Source organism: Miniopterus schreibersii (genome assembly GCF_964146895.1).
Source record: "Miniopterus schreibersii genome assembly, chromosome: 1".
Taxonomy (NCBI): domain Eukaryota; kingdom Metazoa; phylum Chordata; class Mammalia; order Chiroptera; family Miniopteridae; genus Miniopterus; species Miniopterus schreibersii.
The window spans coordinates 149,688,447-149,715,045 of NC_138101.1; the positions used below are offsets into that span (position 1 = coordinate 149,688,447).

General features: G+C 36.6%; 2 protein-coding genes across 10 annotated transcripts in view; one reads left to right on the plus strand and one right to left on the minus strand.

Annotated features, from left to right (window-relative positions):
• Positions 1–7,589, minus strand: part of FAM227B (family with sequence similarity 227 member B) — a 188,631-nt gene extending 181,042 nt beyond the window's left edge. The window contains exons 1-2 of the mRNA XM_081139022.1: positions 7,438–7,589; positions 1,392–1,494 (exon numbers count right to left, since the gene is read on the minus strand). Coding sequence (XP_080995148.1) covers positions 1,392–1,421 — 30 coding nt within the window. The 5' untranslated portion in view covers positions 1,422–1,494; positions 7,438–7,589. The remainder of the gene's footprint in view (positions 1–1,391; positions 1,495–7,437) is intronic.
• A 164-nt stretch (positions 7,590–7,753) lies between these two features.
• DTWD1 (DTW domain containing 1) lies at positions 7,754–21,608 on the plus strand. 9 transcript variants are annotated; one of them, XM_081144549.1, is made up of 6 exons: positions 7,754–7,853; positions 9,953–10,154; positions 11,997–12,316; positions 14,229–14,372; positions 16,552–16,801; positions 21,294–21,608. In XM_081144549.1, exons 3-6 carry the CDS (start codon positions 12,053–12,055, stop codon positions 21,539–21,541), a joined length of 906 nt encoding a protein of 301 aa, XP_081000675.1. In that variant the 5' UTR covers positions 7,754–7,853; positions 9,953–10,154; positions 11,997–12,052; the 3' UTR covers positions 21,542–21,608. The 9 variants fall into 9 exon arrangements, with proteins under 9 accessions (XP_081000675.1, XP_081000678.1, XP_081000673.1 ...); XM_081144552.1 differs by lacking the exon at positions 9,953–10,154 and adding an exon at positions 10,196–10,315 and having other exon boundaries at positions 7,756–7,875; XM_081144548.1 differs by having other exon boundaries at positions 7,771–7,853; positions 9,953–10,315.
• The last annotated feature ends 4,991 nt before the right edge of the window (positions 21,609–26,599 follow it).

Below are 26,599 nucleotides of genomic sequence, written 5' to 3' on the forward strand. Positions count from 1 at the left end.
CATTCTTGGCTCATTTAACTCTTATTTCAAATATCAAATTAAAAGTCAGTTTTTCTAGGAGGCCTAAATTGGCCCCCAAAAAGGTTCTCTATGGTAACAGACAGCAGATTTATACCTTTATAAATAGAAACTATGGTGAAATCAGTGCTGAACTGTCAAAATTTGATACAGAGGCTGGCCCACGGCCAATGAATAATAAATACGTTCAGTGTGAATTAATTAATAAATAAATGAGTAGATGAATGTCAGAGAAATAAGTAGGTATTTAGAAAATTTTTAAATAAGAAAAAATTTCCAAAGAATGAAAAATCAGAGAGAGGACAATAAGAGAAATTCAGAAAATCCTATTATTATAATACCCTAATGGTCTGATGATATGTCTGAAAAGATTGCATTACATTTTAATTTACTAAAACATATTTCATGTCAGTTGATAAAATAATAAAGATTCCAAACTCACAAGGTGTGTTCTATAAAAATAACTACACATTTGAGGTTGAAAATAATATTTTATTCTCTTAATATTGTTTAAAACATATGATAAATATAAGTAAATATATAATAGATAATACAATAATCAAAAAATAAAGGATATATGTGACAATCATAAGAAACAAGTGTTCAGATACAAAGATGCACAGAGCTGTCAGGGAAATTTTATGAAAAGCATGAGTGTCTAGGCCTAGTGAGACTGAGAAAGAGAAGGTGCACAATGTGCATAGAGACAAAAAAATGTTCATAATATAATATCTTCAGGCATAGTGATTATAGTTGTTTGGCTAGAAAGAAGCTATCAGTGTATTTTGAAATGGCCAAAATATAAAGGAGCCAAATAAAATCATTTAAATCTTGACTTTTTTCCTTGTAATGTCTGTCCAGTACAAGTCACTTCTAGTACAAAGCACTATAAATAATATCCACATTTCAATTGAAGGGAATTAGAAAATGAATTAAGGAAGTGAAATTTTTGTAGGAAAGTTCCAGCTAATTTCAATATAAAATTCCAAAGTTCTCAGTTAAAAGGAAGTGAGGCTATTGTTAGGATGTAGAAGGATGCAAAACACCTATGCTTCCATGGTAACAAGAAAAACCTGGAACAAATAAAAATCTTACCTTTCTATGGGATTAGTGAAGAGTGGAGAATGCCAGTAAGCAGGAGCGGTTATATAATTAGTGACAATGCAGAATCCCTTGTTTAAAAATTATTAAGAATTTTAATATGGTAACATCAGACCATTAAACCAAGTGTGGTGCTGTCTAATCATGAGGCCCTTGCAGCTGCACAGGTGGCAAGCCCATGAAGCTGCCTTACCTGGAAGGCTTAATGACCTGTAATCCAGGGAGAAATGTGCCCTTTATAAGTGAGCACAAAGCTGTGGCAGCTTCCTTACCCAGGAGTAAAGTCTGTGTTGGCCTGCCATGATTCAGTAGCAGAGATGAAGAGAAATAGCTGAGCTTTAGACCTCAGTGGGAGCTGGGGGAACACACTGGAGTCTGAAAGAAACCCAAAAGCAAAAAAAATTACCCCCACATCTCACTTCTGAATTTTGTCAATAAATGAAGCAACTGTGGAGGAGGGGCTGGGAAGTTAGAGAATTTATATAGGCCAGTGCATTATTACAGTACTTGGGTTCCAAGGCCCTGACAGAATTGACTCCAAAGGTGAGCCAAAACATTTAAAACTTCAGTCCAAACCTGTTCCAATGAAATACTAACAAGACATAAGAGGTGGCTATGAAGAGGGAAGTTGGAGGTGGGTTAATCACAGGTTAACTCAATCTAATGAAAGCTGCAGCCAACATTAAAGCTCAAGTCTAGGAAGGTTTCAAAGGAATAGTCTCGCACTCTACATGCCAAGGTAAGAAAAAGGCTTGCGCTCTCTCAGAACTAAAGTAAGCTTCAGCCCCCACATTTTTTTTTCACATAATGTCTAATACACAAAAAGCAATTATAAGACATACAAAGAAGTAGGAAAATGGGACCCATAATCAAGAGAAAATAGTTAATACAATTTACTGAGACTACAGTAATTGTAATTAGTGTATAAGGACTTTAAAACAACTATTGTAAGTATGTTAAAGGTTTTATAACATACATTGGGTTACAGTTCATGAAAAAATGGGATATTTCAAGAGAAACAGAAATTCTAATACGAAACTAATAAAATTTTAGAACCATGTTAACACTAATCATAAGGAAACTGGTGTGTTTATATTAATATCAGACAAAGTAGTTTTACCAGACATAAATAAGGTTATTTCATATTGATGAAAGGTCAGTTCAGTAAGAAAACACACAAGTGCTAAATGTGTTTGCATCTAATAAAAGAGCTTCAAAATAAATGTAGCAGAAATTGATAAAACTAAAGGGAAATATTGTCAAAACCACAGTTATATTTGGATATCTTAACACATCTCTCTGAGTAATTGATAAATCAGGTCCATACACAAATCAGTAAGGAGATAAAAGGTTTGAAGGACGTTATCCAGTAACTTAACCTAATTGACATTTATAGAACATACACCTGCAGAATACACAATCTTTTAAAGTAATGCAACAGGCAGTGCTCACCACAATGAAGCTATGCTAAATTGTTTATGAGAAATATTGGCTTGAAAATTTCTTTATTATAATGTCCTTGTTAAGATTTGGAATTAAGGTTATTCTGACCTCAAAAAAACAAAACAAAACATGAGTTGGGTAATGTTTTTTCTATTCTCTGAAAGAATTTGGAAATCTGAAAGATCAATACTATTCCTTCTTTAAATGTTTGAGAGACCTTGCTGGTGATGCTACCTAAATCTGAAGTATGGAGGAATTTCAAATTGAGAATACTGTTGTAGACTTGTGTTCCTCCCTCACCCAATTCCTATGTTGAGGCCCTATCTCACGATATGAGTATATTTGGACCTGGGGCTTTTGGGGAAGATATAAAGGCTAAATGAGTTCTTAAGAGTCGGACCCTAATCTTCTGGAAGTGGTGTCCTTTATAAGAAGAGGAAGAGATCTTTCTCTCCATGAACTTACAAAGGCCAGGTGAGAACACAGTGAGAAGGCAGCCATCTACAATCCAGGAAGAGAGATCTCACCAGAAACAAACCCTGATGGCACTTTGATCTTGGATTTCCGGCCTCCACAACTGTGAGAATACAAACTTCTGTTGTTTAAGCTACCCAGTCTGTGGTATTCTATCATCGCAGCCAGAGCAGACTAATACAGGTACAATTTCTGAAAATTAATACAGGATCATTCAGATAGTCTATTTCCGCTTACATCAGTTTTGGTAAATTGTATTTTTCAAGGAAAAATTTAAAATGTCAAATAGTTTGACATAAATATTTGTTCTTAATATCCTCTTACTGTTTTTAATATCTGCAGGATGTTTCCTTTTTGATTCCTAATATTTGTACTTTCTCTTTTTCTTGGTCAGTCTATCCAAGGGCTTGTCAATTTTATTAACCTTTTCAAAGAAGAAATTTTGGCCTTGTTGATTTTCTCCAGTGCACATATGTTTTCAATTTCATTGATTTCTGCTCTTATCTTCATTAGTGCCTTTTATTCTATAGATATTTGAGAATCTTGCAATGTAAAATCTGATCCCATTATGAAGCTATTTGTTTGACAATCCCTGCTCAGACACACTGAGCTTTCTATCACCATTTAAATTCTTATTCTTCAAAATGAATAGAAATCCAAGGATTACTGGGTGCTTATGGAATAACTATAAAATTTTTAAAAAGATAAAAACAAAAATTAGAAATCCAAACAAATAACTAAAAATAAAATCTGAGAGGATACAGACAATAGGAACAGAAGGAAACTTTTAAAATGTCCTTGAGATTTTTAGAAAGATATAAGGTAATACATCCCTGAAACCAAAACAACATATTATAAGGTAATAGAGAATTTTTAAAAAGTAAAGTACAAATATAATGGTATAAGTTAAATATTAAACAAAATATTTGTGTGTGTGTGCCGGGGGGGGGGCAGCTGAAGAAATTTTCTGGAAACTAGAATTTAAAAGTTAAAGAAAAGAATTAGAGCCCGGCTGGGCGTGGCTCAGCGGTTGAGGGTCGACCTAGGATCTAGGCTATAGGGGTTCGATTCCCGGTCAGGGCACATGCCCAGGTTGCGGGCTCGATCAATGGCTCTCTCATTGATGTTTCTGTCTCTCTCCCTCTCCTTTCCTCTCTCTGAAATCAATAAAGATATATTAAAGAAAAGAAAAGAATTAGAGGGCAAAAGATAATAGCTTAGAGGATCATTCCAGGAAAATGATTTCAACCTAGAAATTTAAATATAGGCAGACCATCAATTAAGTATGTGGCATTTTTCAGATCTGAAAAGTAGCAAAAAAATAAAAATAAAAAATCACCATTTCTCCCCGTATTAGTTTTATATTGCTGCTGTAACAAATTAGCACAAATTTAGTTGCTTAAAACAGCATAGGTTTATTATCTCAGAGTTTTGGAAATTGGAGGTCTGAAATAGGCCTGCAGGGCTATGTTCCTTCTGGAGGCTGTAGAGGAGAATGTTTCCTTTCCTTTTCTAGCTTCTAGGAGTCACCTACATTCCTTTGCTCCTTAGCTCCTTCCTCCAGCCTCAAAGCCAGCAATGTAGCATCTTCTCCCCTCTCTGTCCTCTTGTCTTCTTATAAGGATGCTCGTGATTATGCTTGGCCCACCCAGATAATTCAGGGTAATTTCCCCATCTCAAGATCCTTAACTTAATTGCATATGCAAAGTTCCTTTTGCCATGGAAGAAAACACATTCGTAGGATGGAGATTAGGATAGGGACATCTTTGGGGGTGGTCATTATGCTGTCTACCACACTCTCATTTATCTTTTCTCAGGAAGGTACTGGAGGATATGTTTCATGAAAACAAAAGATTAAACAAAGAAAAAGTAAACAAGGGATCCAACACAGGAGAGCAGTATTGGATTGTAAAAGCAAACAATACTAAATGAACTAGAGTTTGTAATGCTCTAAAAGGACTATCTGGAAGGATAAAAATTAATCTACTAGATTAACTGATGTGTTTGATTGTGATGTTTTGTCACTTTGGTAGTGTTTGAGGACAGATTACAAATAAGTATAAATAAATATAGCATTTATTAAGACAAAGGTTGTATTAAAAGTGAACATAATAAGGGTTGACTGATATTTACAAATGTTGATTTAAACAAAAACTGTGATATTACTATACTGAGAATTGAGGGGATAAAAACAGTGTGTGGGGGGGGGCAGGGAGAGAAGAAATGTTCACACATTTACGGATGGTGTTATAAAAGAGCTTTATCATTGACTTCCATAGGAGAAAGTCAATGAATAATATCTGAGATTGAAAAAATCAAGAAATCGCAGTTTAACTATATTTCGAAATATGGAATAAATAACAGAATATTCAAAAGACTTGAAAGAATTTTCCTTTTGAGAGAATTGACAATAGAGTGAGAAATTGGGGACCACAAGGTTTTGGTTAAAAACTAAATGTGGCAGACTGTTAATGCTCACCAATATGTATATGTTTCCTTATATTTCCCAGGCTCCCTTGCCATTACAATGGGGGCCTTAGGACTAAATTCTGGCCAGTGAAATGTGGGAAAAGTGATACATGCCATTTTTAGGGCTGATCTCTACAACTTTTTGTGATTCAGTATGTTTTCTTTCTTGGCAGATAAGCTGTGGATGCCAATCCCTAGGAGACAGCAGAACCACTAAAAAGACAAAGAAAACGGCATCCTCGAGTCTAATATTTCATTTGACTAAAAACATCCGTAATGGATTTCTTGTGAGACATAAAAGTTTATTGTATTAAACCACTGAAATCTGGGGGTTTTCTGTGACAGCAGTAAATTCACTGTGTTAGCTTAAAAAAAACATGGCCACAAATTCTTTTACAATCTTTTGAGAGGCGGTGTCTGTATCTCCTCTCCTAAAATCTGTACAGCCCTTGTGACTCAAAACCAAAGGAATGTGAGAGAAGTAACCCTATGTTACTTTTTGAGGCTAGCTCAGAAAAGGACATGTAATTTATGCCTTGTCCATTACAACATTTGACTTTGGAGCACAGGGCCTAATCTAAGAAGGCTCATTACACGGCTGTCATACTGTAAGGAAGCCCAAGCCACATGTGGAGGCTTCACAGAGGAGCTCTGCTAGCATTCAGTCTTCCCAGCTGAGTTATCAGAAAAAGCTGTCCCACTGTGACCTATTGAACACACAGTCCATAAACATAATAAAATGGTTGCTTTAAGCCACATATTTTGGAGTAATTTATTACATAGCAATAGTAACTTCAATTAATAAATCATATCATTTGTTTTATAATCTGTGCACTTGAACTAAAGCAGTTAAAAAAGAAAAAAGGTGAGAATTATTTATTCTCGGCTTGGAGACTTTGCTACTGCTAGTTCTCTTACCCAGAAAGTTCATCTTTCTCCCTAAGGCAGTGGCTTTCAAACTTTTCAGAGAGAAACACAAAATAAGAAATAGATTTTATAAACATGACCTAGTGTATGTATGCATGTATGTGTGTATCTACATATATATAATTTAAAACTCCATAAAGCAGTACTTAACTGCACTGATATTTCCATACCATACTGTTTCATTTTTTTTTAAAATATATCTTTATTGATTTCAGAGAAAGGAAGGGAGAGGGAGAGGGAGAGAGAGAGACAGAAACATCAGTGATGAGAGAGTCATTGATCGGCTGCAGCCCACAACCCGGCATGTGCCCTGACTGGGAATCGAACCCCATCTCCTGGATCCTAGGTCGATGCTCAACCGCTGAGCCACGCCCGGCTGGGCCTGTTTCATTTTTTTTAAAGTGTAGTTTTGGCTAAATAGATTTCCTTGCTTACAAATAGGACCTCCACCAATGGGTCTCACACAGTCATTCCCTTGAAAAACATTACTCTAGACGGTAATCATTCTTCAAGGCCTTAGTCAAGTCCAACCAATAAACTTTCATCGTCCACTGCATTCTGAGCTGTTTTGAAAATTCCTACAATTAGCCATATTGTATTTTCTGTACTACCCATGCTTCATTCGATATGTAAGCTCCTCCCGGTCAAGGTTCTGTCCTTTCTTTCTCACTTGCTGAACTCACAGTACTCAATAAATATGTTGCTCAATACCTGGCCCTTGTATTTCCAACTCCCAGTTGTTTCAGTTTGGACTGTCTTTGGATTGGCACAACAACAACAAAAATCTATCCGCATATTATGATTAGTTTCAAACTGGAAAAACGCACAAAGTAGTCCCAACTCTACACGGGTGTGTAGTTTTTAAGCAAATCAAACCATCAGAATGCAAATAGTGATCTTCACATCGCCACAAGTAACAGAACCAAGTTGTCATGGCTGAAACCCTTTGGAGGGACTGGTAAGAACGGAAACTCGTCCCCTAGGCGCAGCATTTTCACAACTCACTGCAGCTACACCTTGAGAGTAAATGTGAGAGCCGCGACCCGCTTCTGTGGTCCCAGAAAGGAGCTCGGGGCGAGGCTGGCGGAACGCGAGGCCGCCATGGCCGACGCTGCCCGGCCCGCTCTGGGAGCCGTCTCTACGCCCAACGGCGACAGGGCCGGCGAGACCGGCAAAGGCGGGACTTCCCGTCTCGGCCCGCCCAGCCCTCTTTCCCGCCGGTTACCTTCGCCGCGGGCTAGGCCGAGCGGGGCCCTAGCAACGGACGTAGCAACGGCCTTAGCAACGGCCGGGCTCCTCCCTCCGGTGTCTCCCGGAAAGCGCTCCGCCGCGTTCGTGCGCGGGCACGGCCGGGCGCGCGCCTCGGGCTCGGGCGGAGCGGAAGACGCGTGGAGCTGCGCGAGGACCCGCGCGCTGTGCAGGTCTGAGTCCCACTCCGCTGTCGTGCGGGTCCCCGCGCCTCTCTGGGGACTCGCGGCCTGGCTGGAGCCGTGGGCCTGCGGGGAGTGGACGCTCGGTGGCCGAGCGCTAGCAGAGGTCGTTCCGGGTGTCCCTGCGCGCCGCTTGCATTTTTGGGGGGGAGGTGGGGGCTGCTACGGGCCTTTGGGGAACAGGCTTCCAGGGTTTTCCTCAAAAAAAATGTCCCCCCCCTAATAATTATTTTCGGTGCTTTCCGCCTCAAAGAAAGTCTGTCCTGGCAAAGTTCGTGCTCTAGGAACCCTACCTATTTTTTTTAGTGTTTGGAGTGGTTTGCGGGGTATTGGTTGTCACGGAAGGAGCGGCTTAGCACAGACATAGTCTTACATTGCAGTATCTGAAGTATTAAGGTAATGGTTACACATGCAAAGGAGTCTCATGTTTAAATTATTTGGGGGGAAATGTAGGACAAGTAAGGAAATATCACTTTAAGGTGCCAAGTCCATGGAATTGGATGATAAAAACCGATACTAAAACCACAGCGTTTAAGGGTTACTTCTGTCTGAACCCCCTTACCGCGGACAACTAAGGAAGTACAGCCTGCCCACCACATGGTGGCTGGTCTTTGAGAGGCGCCGTTGGTCCGCTATGAAAAAGGTGATACCTTGGAATTTAAAAAAGGAATGTGGGATCTATATATGTTATGTGACCAGGCTCTTAAAAATACTCCAGAAAAGAAATATTTGAAGTGGGTTTTATCAAAAACTACAGTACAGAATAGGGGAGTCTTATATAATGTTCCATTGGGAGGTGAGTCAACTTACTTGTTTGTAGCTATGAGCCTTTTCCATGAGTATTGTTTTGCAAAAAAATGGTCTGCCAGGCTGCCCATAAAATTTCAATGGTACCTCGGTTTTCCAACGTCTCCGTAGACGAACATTTAGGTTTACAAATGCCGTAAACCCGGAGGTAAATGCTTCGGTTTTTGAACACGCCTCGGAAGTCGAACATGCCACACGGCTTCTGCTGAGGGCAAGATCTTGAGGCCTAGCTGTCAGCTGTTGATCCCTCTGTTTTTAAACGTTTCAGAACTCGGTCTTCCAGAATGGATTACTTTCGAAAACCGAGGTAGCACTGTAGTTTGCCAGGAACTTCAGCAGCAAGATGCATACTGTATGCTTTTTTATTTTTCAGAATGGTTTTGATTTAGTTAATAAGTGTTTGATGACTTCCTCCTGCTGCATTAGACTCAGGGATAGGTAAGATCAGTAAACAGTTCTGCTCTTGCAGAGTTGACTGTCTGCTAGGGTGGATAGCTTCACTCAAAGGTTAACTCCAAGTTAAGGTACATTTTTCCATGTTAAATATGTAGAATCACTAATAAGTGCACAAAAGTGGAGATGTGAGAGATTGCCATAGCACATCTAGGGTCCTGATTTTGAAACTAAGAGAGGATGATGTGCAGTGTAGAATTGATGCAACTTAGTGAGTAGTTTTGGGGGGAAAAGTGTAGGAGGAGGATTTGTTTTCAATCTTTTAAGTTGCAGAATGATGGATATACCAGCTAGTTCCTAAAGATTTTTTTTATGTTTTCTAAGTAAGTCCCACAACTCCACTTGTATTTCCCTGCATGTATTTGGTGTTAATAAGTATGTTTTGAAGGTTTTGAATCATCATATTTGCAGCACATTATTTGTACACATTTGAGGCAGGCTCTTGGCTACGTCAGAACAGATGCTCTGGTCGTATGGTTTCGGAGACCTTTGGAGGTAGCTGCCCATGACTTACTAGTGCTGGCCTCTTCTGTGTGGCCACATCAGCCATAGGTGAGAGTATGTAGGTGAGGCAGGGGAGGGAGGGGGCCATAAACATGTCCCTTTCACTGTCTCACAGGTATTTATGTTTAATTTTTGGAGGGAAATGATGTTTATATGAGATTCCACTAATACCCATTTAGTTAAATGGATGGAAGCCCAAGTATTGAGATTTCTGAGGCATCTCAAGAGGAGTGCATTTTGAGAGCCCTAGAAAAATGCACCAGTAGTTTTCCATTGAATACCCAGGGAAATAAATTAGATCAATCCTGTTTTTTTTGTTTTTTTAGGACAAGCCCCGTGATCGAGGTAATTCAAGACACTTACAGCCTAAAAATGTTTCTCTGTAAGGACCTCAGGCAACACCAGAACAAACCCAAACCTAGACTTTTAAGGTGGCTCCTGTCTTTACATGGAGTTTTTTATCTTAGTCAGGATTTCTTTATCTGGATCTCTAGATGAACTCTACTGATCTGCAAACCACCTGAAATTGTGAGCAAAATATTGTGTCTGTATAATGCATTTTCTACCAGTAAGGTCCAAGACTCATGTGACCTTAAAAGGATCTGTGACTCAAGAAAAGGTGGCAGCTTAATATCCTGTACTGTCCTAGTCATTGAGGGCATGTTCACAAAGATAGAAGCCATTTTTAGGTAGGTAATTTGGTGTTGCGGGGACAGTAGATAATGTTTTCCATTTGTGAAGCAGGAAAAAGTGATTGGACTATCATTTTGAAATATCACTTTCTCTGAAAAACCCAAAATGTCAATCTGTACCTAATCAGTACACATCAAAAATATTATACAATATTTTTATTTTTCCCCTTTGGGTAAATTTGGCAAGTATATTTTCCTTTTCCTTTAATGACCATCATTGTTTTTCTCTGCATTTCTTTTTTGAGTCTCAAGCTCACTGAGATTTAAAATCTATTAAAAAACTCCTGATGAGTAATTAAATTAGTATCACTAACTTCTTATTAGTAAATTATCTTGTATGTTATGTTCCACTGGACTTTTTCTTCATTTTCTGTTTGGGAGATCTCGGAAAGTTTCCTGTTGCAGTCAGTCAGTGTTTGTACTCAAAGTGCCCAGAGCCTCGTGGTTAAACATCACAGTGCCATAAGACTTTATAATAGGAGAATCATTTTACAGCTTTGGAATGCATATCAAATCAAAAGGGCCCCAGTCTCTTTTCTACCCAAAAGATATGTGGTTACAGAGTATTTAAATAATAGTTTTGGCAGCCATTAACCTTCTTTGAAGGAAATATTTAAGTGGGAAAGTTATTTTACTATTTTATCTCTAGAACTAAGAATCTGAATGGTATAAAAAAAAAAGCAGTAGGAATTCTTAGAGTGAGTGCACATGAATATAAAACTTTAAATTTCTAAGATCACACTTTATTTTTCAGGGCATATATTTTACCTTTTGGGATATCTTACAAATAATAATTGGTAGTAGATGCATCTCATATTTTAATGGAAGTTTATTTAGATATATGTGTGTGTGTGTGTGTGTGTATATATATACATATATATATCTATTTTTTTTAAATCCTCACCTGAGGATATTTTTTCCATTGCTTTTTCAGAGAGAGTGGAAGAGAGAGAGAGAGAAACATCGATGTGAGAGACACATTGATTGGTTGCCTCCTGCACGTGCCCCGACCAGGGCCATGGATTGAGTCTGCAACCGAGGTGTGTGCCCTTGGTCAGAATCGAACCTGGGACCCTTCAGTCCATGGGCTGATGCTCTAACCACTGAGCCAAACCAGCTAGGGCTAGTTATATTTTTTATGTGTGTTTTAAGTTGGACAGGAATATGTCCTTTAGAACATAACCAACTAAATTTTACTGATTACATTGGAACCCTGTATTTTCATTAGAGTTCTGGTTGAGATTAGGTGTCATCTAATACCAATTCAAAGAGCCTATAGGGTTGAATACATTCCTGGCTAATACTAACATTAACCCAATGCATTCATAATACAAAACAAAATTACTGCCTTTGGAACAAAAAGAGTCACTGAAAAATGGATTGTTAGTACCCTTTATATTTGAAATAATATCTCTATGAGAACACTCTTCTATTTTTATGGGGGGGTGGTTCCAAAGGGTAATTTATTATTTTGAGTTTATTGCATTTTAATTTTGTATGTTCAATACATTTAATTTTTAAAAGTATGATAACTTAGTCATTTAAAAAACTTATTAACTTTTATTGATAAATACTAGAAACAGCACACAGTTGTGAATTAAACTGAGTAATTTTCTTTATGGAGACAATGAGTAAAATGTTTTGTTTTTATTTTGCTTCCCACTATTTTTTTTTCCAGTGCACCAATGATAATGTGTTTTAGAAATGGTTGTTAAACTTTGATTTGAGTGAAAAATGTCTCTCAATCCACCTATATTTCTCAAAGAAAGCGAAGAAAATAACTCAAGATTTGTGGAAATACAACAGTCACAAACTACTTCCATAGCTGCGGAAGATCCTCTTCAAAACTTACACTTAGCATCTCAAGAAGTTCTTCAAAAAGCTCAGCAAAGTGGGAGATCAAAATGCCTTAAATGTGGTGGTTCAAGAATGTTCTACTGCTATACATGTTATGTCCCAGTTGAAAATGTACCTATGGAACAAATGCCGCTTGTGAAGGTTAGTAAGAAATCTAATTGTTTGAAAGTAGAAAAATAGATTTTAAAAAGACATCTCATACTTGCTTGTTCTAATGTAATTGATAAACTTGATAAATAACATCATTAGGAGAATGAATTATATGAATAGAAATTCAATCCTAAAGACTGGTAAACCTATTTGTTTTTCTTGTCTCTGGAAAAAGTGATGCGCATTGCCAAAACACTTGGGGCTGACATGAATGGTATTGTTTTTAATGAAATCAATTGATTTTTAAGTTAGTGATTATAATTCATTTACAACATAGAAAAAATATGGTATAAACATGAATACCATAAGAGACAAGTTTATAGACTGCCTGAAGGAGCTTCAAAAACTACCTCAGGTCCTTGGACTGCTCTGAGAAAACATCCCAAAGGAATTAGGCAGGGTTCATTTTTGTTTAGGCTTTCGTAGGATAAATGGGCTTAGCTTCATCCTGTACATGAACATGGAGCATGTCAGTGAATAAAAGGAAACTAAACTAAAATTGAAAAGACTAAGACCTACTCATTGGGCTGTGTTATAAATTGTAGTGATTTAAAGCCAGATTTAAAAAATATATTTGAATAGATTGCTTAGCTTATACTTTTTGTTGCTTACCAATACTACTTTTCTATAGGTAAAAGGTCTATAGACCATCACGTCTACATAATCAAAGAATTAATTATTTGTATGTTAACATGTTTAACAGTAACCTGGCATTTAGGTGTAAGTCAAATGATGTGTAAAATTTGACTCCTACCTATTAGGATTGTAGTGAGACTAAACTCTAGACAGGGGCTCATTAGAACTGGCCAGAAAGAAAATAAGTTGTAACTAATCTGAAAAACATTTAATGTGGTGATTTTAAGGTTCATTAAATTTGAAATAAGCATACTTTAATACTCATATTTTGTTACTTGAGTTTCAGTTTAGCCTATATATCATCTTGGCAAGTCCACAGTCTTCTCAGGGACCTAAAACTCTAACTCAAGAAATGCAAGATCATATTATTTTTGCATAGAGAAAGGATATAATCAATAATAAATAATTAAACTTTAAGGTAAATAGGCAAAGTGATTTTGAAGAGAGTTCTTTTTTACATGTAGAGTGTACCTTCTAGACCTATTCTGTTACTATTTTTTTCAATGGATAATTATCTCATTTGTGCTATTAAAGGGCATTTCTGAGAATGATGATGCTTAAAACTAAGGATAATACCTTCAACCTCAAGGGATATACAAGGATCAACATTTTAACTTGAATTTTAGATCTGAAACTTTGCCCAAACTTTTATTTCCTTTTATGTATCACAAAGAGAAAAAATCTGAAGTTTATAGGAATTATAAAAAATACCCTTGGCACAGATACTGAAATGCAAGGAATTGGACTCAATGGCTTTGTAACTTAAATGAAAATGACATTGGAGCCTTGTTTCAAGAGCAGATTCTCTGTTAAACTTGTTTTTGTTTTTTGTTTTTAAATATATCTTTATTGATTTCAGAGAGAGGAAGGGAGAGGGAGAGAGAGAGATAGAAACATCAATGATGAGAGAGTCATTGATCTGCTGCAGCCCGCAACCCGGGCATGTGCCCTGACCAGGAATCGAACCCTGATTGCCTGGATCCTAGGCCGACGCTCAACCCCTGAGCCACGCCCGGCTGGGCTCTGTTAAACTTGTTAAAATAGTTCTATCATATGATTAACAATATCGTGGAAGAAATTTGGATTTGCTTTATGACTCTTATTCTTAATATCCTGGGTAGAAATGTATGACTTTCAAACCATAGGTTTATTTATGGGAATGTAGTGTGAGCTTACTATTGAAGCTTTAAAGATCATTTTTATTAACACAAAAATTAGAATTTTTGTATTTGCTTTGTTAACTTGTCTTTTTTTTTTTAAATTGTAGCTTCCCTTGAAGATTGACATCATTAAACATCCAAATGAAACAGATGGCAAAAGTACAGCTATACACGCAAAACTCTTAGCCCCTGAATTTGTAAATATTTACACGTACCCTTGCATTCCGGAATATGAAGAAGAGGACCATGAAGTAGGTAGCTTATTTTTTACAACTGTTCACATTGAATCTAAAAATGAATTTTAAATTCCAGTACCTTTCTGAACTTACTTGAACACAATTTAATATATTTCTTAATGACTAGGGTTATCCTTATGCTGCACTAGACAACATACCCTTTATTCCATTGGTGTCTGAAAAGATCAGAAGATTCTAGATTTGTTAAGCTTCCTTGAGTCTTTCCACATTTTATCATTTTTCTGCATGATTTCTTTAAGTTTTTACACTTTGCCAGTATTATTATGCCTGCTTTTCCTTTCTACCCCCCTCTTTTTCCTGCCTATGCTGCATATAGATGGTCTGATTTGATGCAAACTGAGAAACCAGATTACAAGCATTGTTGGAACTTTTCCCAAAGAAGAAAAACTGAATTAAAAGGATTTTCAGGAATTTTCCCTAAATTAAGAGCTTTAGTATGTGGCCTTTGTAACATTTTTTTTGTCTGCTCAGAGGCTTTCCTTGCTCATTTCTAGATTCTTAATTGGTTTTCACATAGTTGGAATTTCATATTGGTGAGATACTAGTGGCCTTGTTGAAAAGTAAGGTTGCAATAGATCTCAAAAAGAGGTAGGCATTGGGTACTTCTTAAAGCTTGTAAACCAGGGGTGGGGAACATCTGGCCTCACCAAAGAGAAGCAGTTCCAGCCATCACAATAGGGGTGAGTTAATTAAATGTTTGACCAAATATAGCAGGCTAATTTTTAAGTTCATAATTTTATATGGCCCTTGGCAGAAAAAAGATTACCCATCCCTGTAGGTAAATCCTTTTAGATATATTGGGGATCAATGTTGGTAGTGCTAATCAGAAACAAAATTAAAAATTAATATACTGCATACTCACTTGTTCTAGAAAGAACTCAATTTTTCCTTTTTTATCAGTATATTTTTTATTTAGTTTATATAGAAAGTTTATTTGTAAATAATATCTGAGTTTTGGATCTAGGAATATATTTGCATTTCCTTCTCTGGTCAGCTAGGTATCATTTATGTTAATTAAATAGAGCACAGTGTCAGGTTCAATAAAGAGATGTGATATGCTTATAATGTAAGAAAATTTAGAAACCCTGGACTTTGCTAATTGAGTATGGGGGGAGTATTGGCATGGATTGTGAATGTTTAAACAACTTGTATAACTGAAGTTTATAAATTCAAGATTTTTTGTTTATTTTATTTTTATAATGCTTATTTTTTATGTTAAAAATGATGCTCATTAAAGAAAATTTGGGAAATACAGAAAAGTATGGGGATAAAGTACTCATAATTCTACCACCATTTATTCATTTCACAAATATTTACTGGGTAACTGGAACCATTTAGACATTGGAGACTCTTGGAGTATGTCATATCTCAGTAAAATGCTGAAAGGAAGTTAGGTTTTTTAGTTTTGATTTTTCACTGTAATAAATATACTTTAACAAATACAGGGTGTCCCAAAAAATGTATATACACTTTAACAGCTGATAGCTCAATTTTGAAAATGAAATGTATTTTAATAAACACTTCCTTTATAATTATTCAAAGTGTGTGTATACATTTTTGGGGGGACGTCCTACATTACAGTGTGGGGAGCCTATGGGTATTTAGGATTATTTTGTTAAATTCCCATAAGTGAAATTATTTGATCAAAGTGTATGAACATTGCCAGACTCTTGATTTAAGTTGCTTTCATGAAGAGTTGCACTGTTTAAACCTGCCATGAGTAATGGCTATAAAGGCCTGTTACACCATTTCCTTACCAGTATTGACTGTGTATCATTTATTTGGTCTTTGTTTATTATATAGGTGAAATTGGTATTTAATTATTGAGTGCTTTTCAATGGTTCTTTTACAAAATATCACACACTTTGCCTTTGATCTTACTAAATATTATAAAGTTTAGTTTTCTGTTTCGAGGTACAATTAACTTGGCTTCTATCCACAGGTGCATAACTTACTTTGAAATAAAACTTTTAGATAGTATATTATGATTATAAATTACTTAGGAAGAGTCAAAAACTTTACCATACATATTAAAGAAGTGCATGTAGTAGAACCTAATGCTTGTTTCTTAGATATTCAGTGTATTTTTTCTCTTACAGTTTTAAGTCAGTTAGAATTTATTCATTTTGAAGATCATAATCACACACTGTTAACTTAAGTTTCTTTGCTTTAGGTTGCTCTCGTTTTTCCTGGGCCTAAGTCTGTCTCAATTAAAGATATTTCTTTTCATCTGCAAAAAAGGATTCAAAATAACCTTAGAGGCAAAAATGATGACTCTGACAAGCCATCTATTAAACGCAAGAAAACCGAAGAACAGGATTTAGATGACAACAAGTGTAAAGAGACATCACTGAAAAAAATTATATTTATAGATAGCACTTGGAACCAAACAAACAAAATATTTTCTGATGAGAGACTTCAAGGTAAGAAATAAATTATTTTTGTATTATTCCTTCCCCCAACTCCCATTTCATAAAACTTCAAACCTACAGATACCTTAGAAGAAGAATTGCATTAACTATCCACACACCTTCCCACACTTGCTTTATTTCTCTTTTCCTATTATATGTGTGTGTATACTTAGGTATATATTTTTTGGTTGAACCCTTTGAAAGGAAGATGTAGGCTTTATAACACTTCACCCTTAAATACCTGTGTACATCTTTTAAGAATAATTGCATGATCATAATATCATTATCACATTAATATTAACAAAAGCTCTGTGATGTCTCATATAGTCCAAATTCACATTTCCTTAATTGACCTAAAAATATCTTCTGTAGCTCTTTTTCCTCTGATGTAGTATGTAAACTCACATTTCATTTGGCCATGTCTCTTCAGTCTCTTTTAGTGTAGAACGGTTCTACACTATGTAAAACAGTGTTTTTGTTTCCATAACTTAGACTTATGTGAATCGGACAGGTCAGTTGCCTGAATGTTTCATCATGATTAGATTCAGTTTAAATGTTTTTGCAAAGGTCCTTATAGATAAGGGTAAACCCGGGGTTGTCCATGACAGTTCCAGGTCATATCTGTTGTTTTGGTATAATTATTAATAACATCCCTTTTTACTCTCAGAAATGAAGCTGTTCAGCTGATAAATTATATGATTACGCTATTCATAGGTGAAGTTGTTTACTTATTATTGCATCAAAACAGGAGACATGTAATATAAGTTGTTCCATTATTGGTGACATCTGGCAATCACCTTTGTCCAAGTATTTAAAGTTCTCTTCATTAGAAAGATTTATTTTCTTCTTAGAAATCAGTAGTAGTCTGTTGGGTGATGCTTTGAGACTATGGACTGTATATTTACCAACTGCTTTTCACTAAGATATTTTAGTATTCATTGATGATGCTTTTCTAAATCAGTAATTATACTGAGAATTACAAAATGATGAAATTTTTATTTTATTTCTTCTGCATTTGCTGGCTGGTATTCTTACATAAGGAAGAACTTTTCCTCCCTCCCCTCTTTTGTCCTCTCCCCTTGCCCCTACCATTTATGACATCTCTGTGGTCTGATAGATGTCTTTTTAATTCAATTTATTATAATCTATCATGATTGTACTTTTTTGATGCCCAAATTGTCTTAAATGTTGCTCATGGGAGCCCTTCAAGTCTTTTTGGCAGGGCCTCATTAGTCTTTCTGGTACAGCACTTTTTCCTTCCTCAGACCTAGAATCAGTCATTCAAAGTTTACTTGTACTTTTCTCCTGCCCCAGACCAAGAATCAATCGTTCAAAGGAGCTGTCTTTCTTTTTAATGGGGAATGATATTAGAAACCAAGATCTGGTAAATTTATTACTGTTTGGATGTCATTGCTTCAGTGCACAGAGCCAAGAAAAATAAATGTGTGTGTGGGGGGGGGGGGGGTAGAGAGAGAGAAAGATCACATGGATGGCTCCAATGCAGGGATTTAACATTACAGGGATTTTTTTTCTTTGGTTTTATGTTTATATCTCTTTTTGTCAGAGTGAAAAGATTAATTCCTAATAATAATGGTTTAAAAGAGTTACTATACTTGCCCAAGTAATACAACTAGTAATATGAAGAACAGGAGCTCATATTAACTCTCATGCTTCCTTGTACCTTACTCTGTTCTTCAGGCTTTCTCAGCTTTTCTAAAAGCTTTTGTTTTATTTCAGCTTTTTGATGGCTTTATCTGTGTACCATGTATGACTATAAGGCAAGAGAGCTACCTAGATGGTATTAGGCAGTTGCCAAAATAGTTTCACCCTGGGAGAGCTTCTCCCAGGCTATTGTTGAAAGTATGCATCATTTAGAAAGGAAAGTTTATGATATTTTTCGGAGTCTGCCTTGTGTTAATTAGTATCAAGCTAAAGTGAATGGCAAATGTAAATTTAATTACCTTAATTTATATAGTTTGTACCTGTAAGATCAACACGTTAGTAAGATTGCTTTGTCATTCTGTGTGTGCTTGTGTGTATGTGTGTGAGAACGATAGGCAGAGAGAGAGAGACAAAGAAATAGTGTGTGTATGAGAGAGAGAGACAGAGAAAGAGAGAGATGGACAGACGGATGGAGACAGACAGACAGACGCTGTAGAGCATATGACCTGGAAGAATCTTGTTGCTGATGTTTAATTGAGAAATGGAACCTTGAAACCCTGCTCTTTGGAGTAGTGCCTGCCACATTACCTTGGATGGTTACAGCAGCAAATTACCCTCCAGTTTGAAGATTTTTCTGAGCTATTTTTCTTTATATGGTTATTGAAAGGTTCCAGTGAAAGAACATAAGTGAAAACACTTGAAAAAAACTATATAAGGAATTACTGAGGTACAATTCAAACTCTGTTTTCAGAGTTACTCACATTTGTGCTTAAGGCTCAAAATCAGATTTGCACAAAAAGTCTTTGTTCTTCTTTCCCAGATCACATAGAAAGTATCATACATTTTAATTCTGTGCTTCATTAAATTTTTAAAAGGGATTTCTCAATTCCTTGAAAATCATGAAATAGATTTCTAGAGTCAGGCTTCTCTGCATGTCCTACTTCTGGCTCCTCATTTCACCACAGGGAAAACTCGGGACTCTGCATATTTACAGTCTATATGTGTGAAATACTATCTTCCAGATAAGCCCAGTTACTTCCACAAGAAACAACCCATGTTTGTTATAAATCATTGTCTTTAGGCTTTAAAACATTTTATCATTTGATGGGATTAATCTGAACAACTCTAAACCTCAGTTTAAACCCTCAAATGTAATGTGTTAAAAATTATGTTTTTGTTATCTTACTATGAGTGCTAAGGTTAAGAATCCCCTTAACAGTATAAAAACATACCATTTTGCCAGACTTAACAGAGAAATAGCTCTAGATGTTTTACTACTGTCAAAATAAAACATTTAAAGGTTGAATATCTTAATCATACAATGTAAACCTACAAGTGAAGTGATATAACATTCTTGAAGATTCACTGTAGGAAGCTTTGGGGGGATGTGGTGGGAAAGATGGTCTTCTTTTTGTTTGGAAGGGTGTCCAGATTGTAAAAATGGGAATTATATTGTAATTTGTTTTAAAAATGAGCCAGCTCTATCCCTTCATTTTGACAGATTTGTTCACATTATAAGCATTTCCTAAACTACACTTAGTGTGTCAGTTAGTGCTCATCATATACTTCCTCATTCAGTCCTCACAACAATAGGATTTTCATTCTCATTTTCAGTTGAGGGAATTCAGATAATTTTGGAGGGAAAAGCCATTTATAATTACATGCTTTAAAGTTCTACTGCTAAAACTTTTTTGGTGTATTTTATCTTAGTTATTGATTGCCAGAAATACCGGCAAGAGAATTTTTTAAGTGTATATGTCAAACTTTTAAAAATAAATATTAATTTTCTGTGTGATTCCATGTCTGTGTATTTCAGTGTGGTTTAAAAGGTTCTGTAGATCTATATACTCCCAAGGAAATCTTTAAAACAGGGTAGATTAGTGGCGATAGTCACTAAATCTTGGTTTTTACGTTTAACATTATAGAACATGTTAGATGTATTATAGAAACTAGCATTATTATATAGTTAGTTTGTTTCTTTTTAGAAATTACGTTGATGATGTCAGAATCCTATGTTAAGATTTTTTAAAAAATTTTTTTTCAATTACAGTTTATATTCAAAATTATTTTGTATTAGTTTCAGGTATACCAGCATAGTAGCTAGACAATCATATACTTCACAAAGTGGTCCCCACTGTTTATGTTAAGATTTTAATTGTACTAATTACTTAGAACATTCTCAATACTTCTAAAATTATTAAAAACCATTAACCTGCCTGTCTCCTAGTGAGTTTCAGAATGATGCTTTAAATGTCAGTTTATCAAGGAAATGAAACCGTTCTAAAAATTGGCAAATTTAGCCCTGTCACAGGTTTGAATAAAAAAAGACAGTGGTAGGGAGCAGATAGGATGAATCTCTTAAATGTTAACTACTTTTCACCTATTGCTACAGGGTCCAAGACTTATAGGTAACTGTCATGTATAAGATTTCATTCTGTGTTTTACATTGCTTCTGTGTATACTTAGTGCATTTAAGAAAATACCTTATTTTAAATTGGGATTGAGGGAATTTATCTGTGCTCTTAAAAAAAAAGCTTAATTAAGAGAAATCATCATTATTGTATCACACTCTGTGGTTAAGAAATATTTAGCCCTGCCTGGGTGGCTCAGTTGGTTGGAATGTTGTCCCTTACACCAAAATGTGGGTTTGATTCCCGGTCAGCGCACATACCCAGGTTGCAGATTCTTCCCTGGTCTCTGTGCATACGGGAGGCAATCAATCGATGTTTGATATATTGATATTTCTCTCTTTCTCCCCCTTCTCCTCTTTCTAAAACTAATAAACATATCCTCGGGTAAGAATAAAAATTATGTATATTTATACTTTTCTTGTTTTTGGCAGGGTTGTTACAAGTTGAGTTGAAAACAAGAAAAACTTGCTTTTGGCGCCATCAAAGAGGAAAGCCAGATACCTTCCTTTCCACAATTGAAGCCATCTACTACTTTCTGGTAGACTACCATACTGATGTATTAAAAGAGAAATACAAAGGACAATATGACAATCTTTTATTTTTCTACTCTTTTATGTACCAGTTGATAAAGAATGCCAAATGCTCTGGAGACAAGGAAACAAGAAAAATTACTCGTTAGTTTTTAAGAAGCCACTTATGACATTTTATTTTGCTAAAATCAATAAACTTGTCATTGTGCTTTGTTTTTTCTTAGGCAATATTCATGTGTCATGTCTGCAAGACCACTTCAAAAAATAAGGCTTTGTTTATTTTACCTCATATTTTTTACAAAGGGAGTTATTTCTAAGGGAGTTTTCAGAGCTAGTGTTGACTGAAAAATTAGCTTCAGAAATTATTAGCTCAAGTTTGGCATGTCTCAATTTTACTACCATATTTTAATATAATAATGTGTTATATCTACGTAATTAGATATATTTAGATATTTGTTTAGAGACCCACATGTCTTTCCACCTGTACTCATTATCATGTTTGGAGGTAGATGGGATCAGAGTCTCCTTGCTGACAATGAAGTGATAGGTAATTTGTTTGAAGTTAAAGGCAAACATGGGCAGAACTAGAATTATAGCTCCAGCCCATAGGGCTGTGTCCTTAAGTCCACACTGCCTGTGGTAGACATTTGTTGCTTTATACATCTGTCTGGCATCTTTTCTTAAAATCTAGTAATTCTTTTTTAATCATCCCTGGAGGATGTTTATTGTTGTTTTTGAGAGAGAGAAGAAAAGGGAGAAAGAAAGTACCATCAATGTGAGAAAGAAACTTCATTACCTCCCGAACGTGCCCTGACTAGGGATTGAACTCACAACCTAGGTATAGGCCCTGACCAAGGATTGAGCCCATGACCTTTCAGTTTACTGGACGATGCTCCAATCAAGTGAACCACACTGGCCCAAGGCTGGCACTTTTTTTAGGGAAAAATTGCTATCAGTCATGGGGTCCTGTCATAGGTATGGACACATGTCTCAGTCTAGCAAGCAAAGTGTCCAGTGATTGATTCAGTGGTGAGCACATAACCCAGCATCCTTTTTCACGAGTAGTATAGATGCTGTAGGAGATAGGGCTTATTTTTCAAGACACACTATGGTGCAGTTGTTAAAAGCACAGACTCTAGAGCTGGACTATCTGAATCTTTTCCCCTTACCAGTGGTATTTCAGTTTCTTCATCTGTAAAGATAGGGTAATACAATAGCTACCTTATAGGCTAATTACGAGGATTAACTGAGTTGATGTATCTAAAATGGCTTTCAACACCACCTGACATACAGTAAGTGCTGTATATATGTGTCCTCTTTTTATTATTTTATTTGGAATTGTAAACTAAATGAGATAACCTTAGAGCTCCGTGCTGGCATCTGTGCTGCAGGTGGCAAGAGCCTGCCTTAGAATGAAGCCAGCAAAGGAAAGAGTAGAGAGAGAAAAAGACTGAGTCCTGAGGACATCATTTAGTCACCTCATATAGCTGCTTGTGGATGGAACCGTGTGCTGGGTAGCTTCTGTTTGCCCCTTGGGATCCACCCTCTGCTCTTCCATTCTCTCAGTCTGTTAGGTGAATTCCCTTGCTCTCTGACTTTTGCCTGGTTTCAACAAATGAGAAGCACCAGTGGGAGATTGGAGGTTGAAAAGCAAATTAAATTGTATTTACTCTTCCCCCCCCACCTCCTTTCCTTCCAGGTAACCACTGATTGTCTCTGTCCCTCTACTGAAGGCCATCCTATCAGGCATCCCTTTCCAAGCAGTTATTCCAGGTACTCTCTCTCTTCAGGTCCCTCCCTTTACCTCTCTTCACTTAGGGGTAGTAATGCCTCCCAGGTGTTACTAGCCCCAGGGTAATTCATTAACCCTTGTTAGTTTCCCTAAATCCTGCCTATACCTTTGTAAATAGTCATTTTATATTATTTGAATGCCCCCATTTGAAGTTGCCCTCTGTTTCTTTCTGGGACCCTGACTTTACCCGTGTAGATGCTAGAAATAACTACGTTTCCCAAAAGTATATTCAGTGGGACACGTGTTTCGTGAAAAAAACAAGTTAATGGTGAAATTTGTTTGCTGCAGATTATATTCCCCTCTTAGAGATTCAAAAGGCACAGCATAAAAGTGCTAAGTCCTGAAATAAACATTTAAAACTTTATTTAGGCTACTATTTCTCAAAACTTAATTGAATAAGTAATGGCTACGAGCATCCTGTAAAAGTAGGGCATTTGGAGTATTGTAATACATGGCAATTCCTGATTTTGTATAAATGTGGAAACTGACGCCTAAAAAGATTAACTTGCCCACCAGTCCCAAAACTAGTTAGTGATGGAACTTGGTCTAGAATCTGGGACTTCTCATTGGTTCAGCGAGGTCATCATTTATTTTTATATTCATGAAAAAGAATGTAGATTATATAAGACTTGGACATTATTAGCCCTATAGTCTTAGCAAAATAAACTGGTTTGTTTATGTAGCAGTTATTTTACAAGAATGGAATTAAAATGGGGTTTTTTAATCTTTAAAACTTAGCACTAGAAGCAGGAAGACCTGAATTGATTTAAGCAAGCTGAAGTTAGATTTCTCTGAGCTAAATTTGGACCTAGCTCAGAGAAATCCAAAAATCTATTGCCGTTTAACTGGCTCTACAAACAACATAACTGTTAAGAGGGAGGAAAACACACACACACACAAATGATCAATTCTATCACTCATTTCCCCCCATTTGGCATAAGATGACCCACACAGGAACAGAGACCAATGGGATGATTGCCAAAAAAGAGGGGGGAGGGGGGGTGGGTAAAAAAAGGTGAAGGGGAATATATTCCATAATATTGTGATAAGGACATGGTAACATGATTACTAGAATTAGTGGGGTGGTCACATTTTAAGTATTAAAATGCAGAATCACTATATTATACACCTAGAACTAATGTATATCAACTGTATTTTTTTTTTTTTTAAAAAAGACCTACATAACTTCAAAAGAGCCTATTTTACAGCTAAAGCTAGATAAAATCTCAAGTTCTTGCCCCCAAAACTATACTAATACCTGTTATAACAATGCATTGGTTGTGCTTGTCATTTTATTTTTTTGGTATAATAGACTACAAAAATGGCCCTAATTCTTTACTCCTCCCTGTATTCATGGTCCTTTTTCATGCTCCTTTGAAGTAAGTACCCTCTCACTCTGATTATGGGCCATATGCATTTCCAAACATCTAGCATATTTCCACTTAGTCTTGTGCTTATCCTGTTGCCATAAGCACGTGCATGCCTGGATTAGCCCGCTGGACGGTAAGACATGCATGGAGCAGAGCCAGGTTACCGTGGTCACCCTAGCTGAATTCTCTCTAAATTGGCTGATGGCCATTCAACTCCCAGATATGTTAACAATCCCAGCCAAGATCTGCAGAGCTCCCTAACTGACACCTACCCATTGCAGATGTGTGAGCAAGGGATGTCTGTTACGCCACTGAATTTGTATAGCTGTCTATTATACAGCATTATTGTGCCAGTAAATATCTCATCCTGGGATACAGTATCAGATACAGTTTCCTCAAGTACCTTCTCAGATTCTTGGCTGCACTGTTTACAGCGCCATCAACCACTTGCTTTGCCATAGCTACCACCCTACAAAGTGGCACTACTGGCAGGCTCGTGTGATTTCTGCCTGAAATCAACTGGCCACATGCTCAGTATCCCTCCCAGCACCTGCGGACTCTAGGAAGCACTCTGCTGCAGGGTTTCCCCAGTGACTGTCAGAAGGGCTAGATGGTGCCATCTGGATCAATGGTCTAGAAGATGCTGTCAGAGAAATTCCTATCTTTTTTTCTGATGGACTCTTTCAAGGCACAGTTTTTCACCCTTGTGTCCAGAGATGTACCATGTGGCTAAGCAAGTGTACTTGCCAAATGATTGGCAGTGCCTCTTCATGGCTTTTCATGAGACAAATCAAGGGCTCTATAGTAATTTATCAACGTGCATTTGCTTCCCACCTTCTTAGCCGTCCTTTCTCCCTCGCTCTCCCCAGCCTGGATTTGCACCTTCTGATACAGTAATAGATTTAACTTTTGCCTCAGACTCTCTTTCATGGAAGCCAGGTGTCTTAGTGTGGGTTGGGTGAGGAAAACAGGTTCATTACAAGTAGTACATGAATGAAGAGGTTTAATAAAGAATTAGGGTTCACCCAAATACAGAGGTTGCTGGGGGAGTAAAGGTCTGGAAGATGACTCATAAGAGGTTAGAGAAACAGTCACTAACTAGTTCAGCCTGAGATGCTCAAAGTGCCATGCCCATGACTTAGTTTATTGACGTATATATGTCTTAGAGCATATTAAGCTTCTCATTCCCTTAAGCTTTTTAGGTATACTTTGTTTCAGCTGAAAGGCATCTCAGTCCTTTCAGAGGTCTTAAAAAATGAGTGTATATCTACACGCCTTTATTGGTTTCTTCCTTGAGGCCACAGTAGTAGCAGTACCCTAGACTTGGTCTTGGTCCTAAAGTTGTATTTAATGAGGACATATTTGATTTAGCGAGAAACAATTCCATTCTCCAGCCCTGTACATCATAGGCTCTATATTCCCTTTCAGTTCCATTTGCATACCCACCACCTTATTTTTGAGCTTGTCTCTTTTAGCACCTTACCAATTACAGCTAATAGCAGCCAGCTTATTCTTTCAAAATTCTGCCTCAAAATCTCGCCAAATGCCGTAATGCATTAGCTGCATTTTCTGTCCTCATGTTATTGCAGGCGATAATTTTTGCCTCCCAATACTGACAGTTAAAAGACCCAAATGAAATGTTTGGCTAAACGCTTAATGAACCTGCATTGAAGACCAGCAGCCAAAAATCACTATCCATGGAAAAGAGCCAAGCATCACTAGATATGTGGTGAAAGCCTCCACATAAAAAAGAGGGACCCATTAACAAGGAGGAGGAAAAATCTAAAGGAAACACGCAATCAGAGAACAAAGAGAAAAAAAACTAAACTAAGTATCTTCAGAAAAAGAGTATATTGTGTGTATAAAAAGAGAATGAAATAGTATGAAAAAAAAAACATGCAATAAAAAAGAGATCTAGGGAATTAAAAATGTGATTGCTGAAATACAAATTCAATAAAAATTTAATGTTTTGTTGGAAGACAAAATATAGCATAAGAATAGAAAACTGTAAATTCCAAATAAAGTTCAACCTTAGTTCAAAGTTG

Bases quoted from the DNA above. Each gene is read 5' to 3' on its own strand.
- DTWD1 (XM_081144549.1), top strand. From the start codon at position 12,053: ATGTCTCTCAATCCACCTATATTTCTCAAAGAAAGCGAAGAAAATAAC. The intron at 12,317-14,228 runs GTTAGTAAGAAA...TTTAAATTGTAG, and splicing joins AACAAATGCCGCTTGTGAAG to CTTCCCTTGAAGATTGACAT. The intron at 16,802-21,293 runs GTAAGAAATAAA...TGTTTTTGGCAG, and splicing joins TTCTGATGAGAGACTTCAAG to GGTTGTTACAAGTTGAGTTG.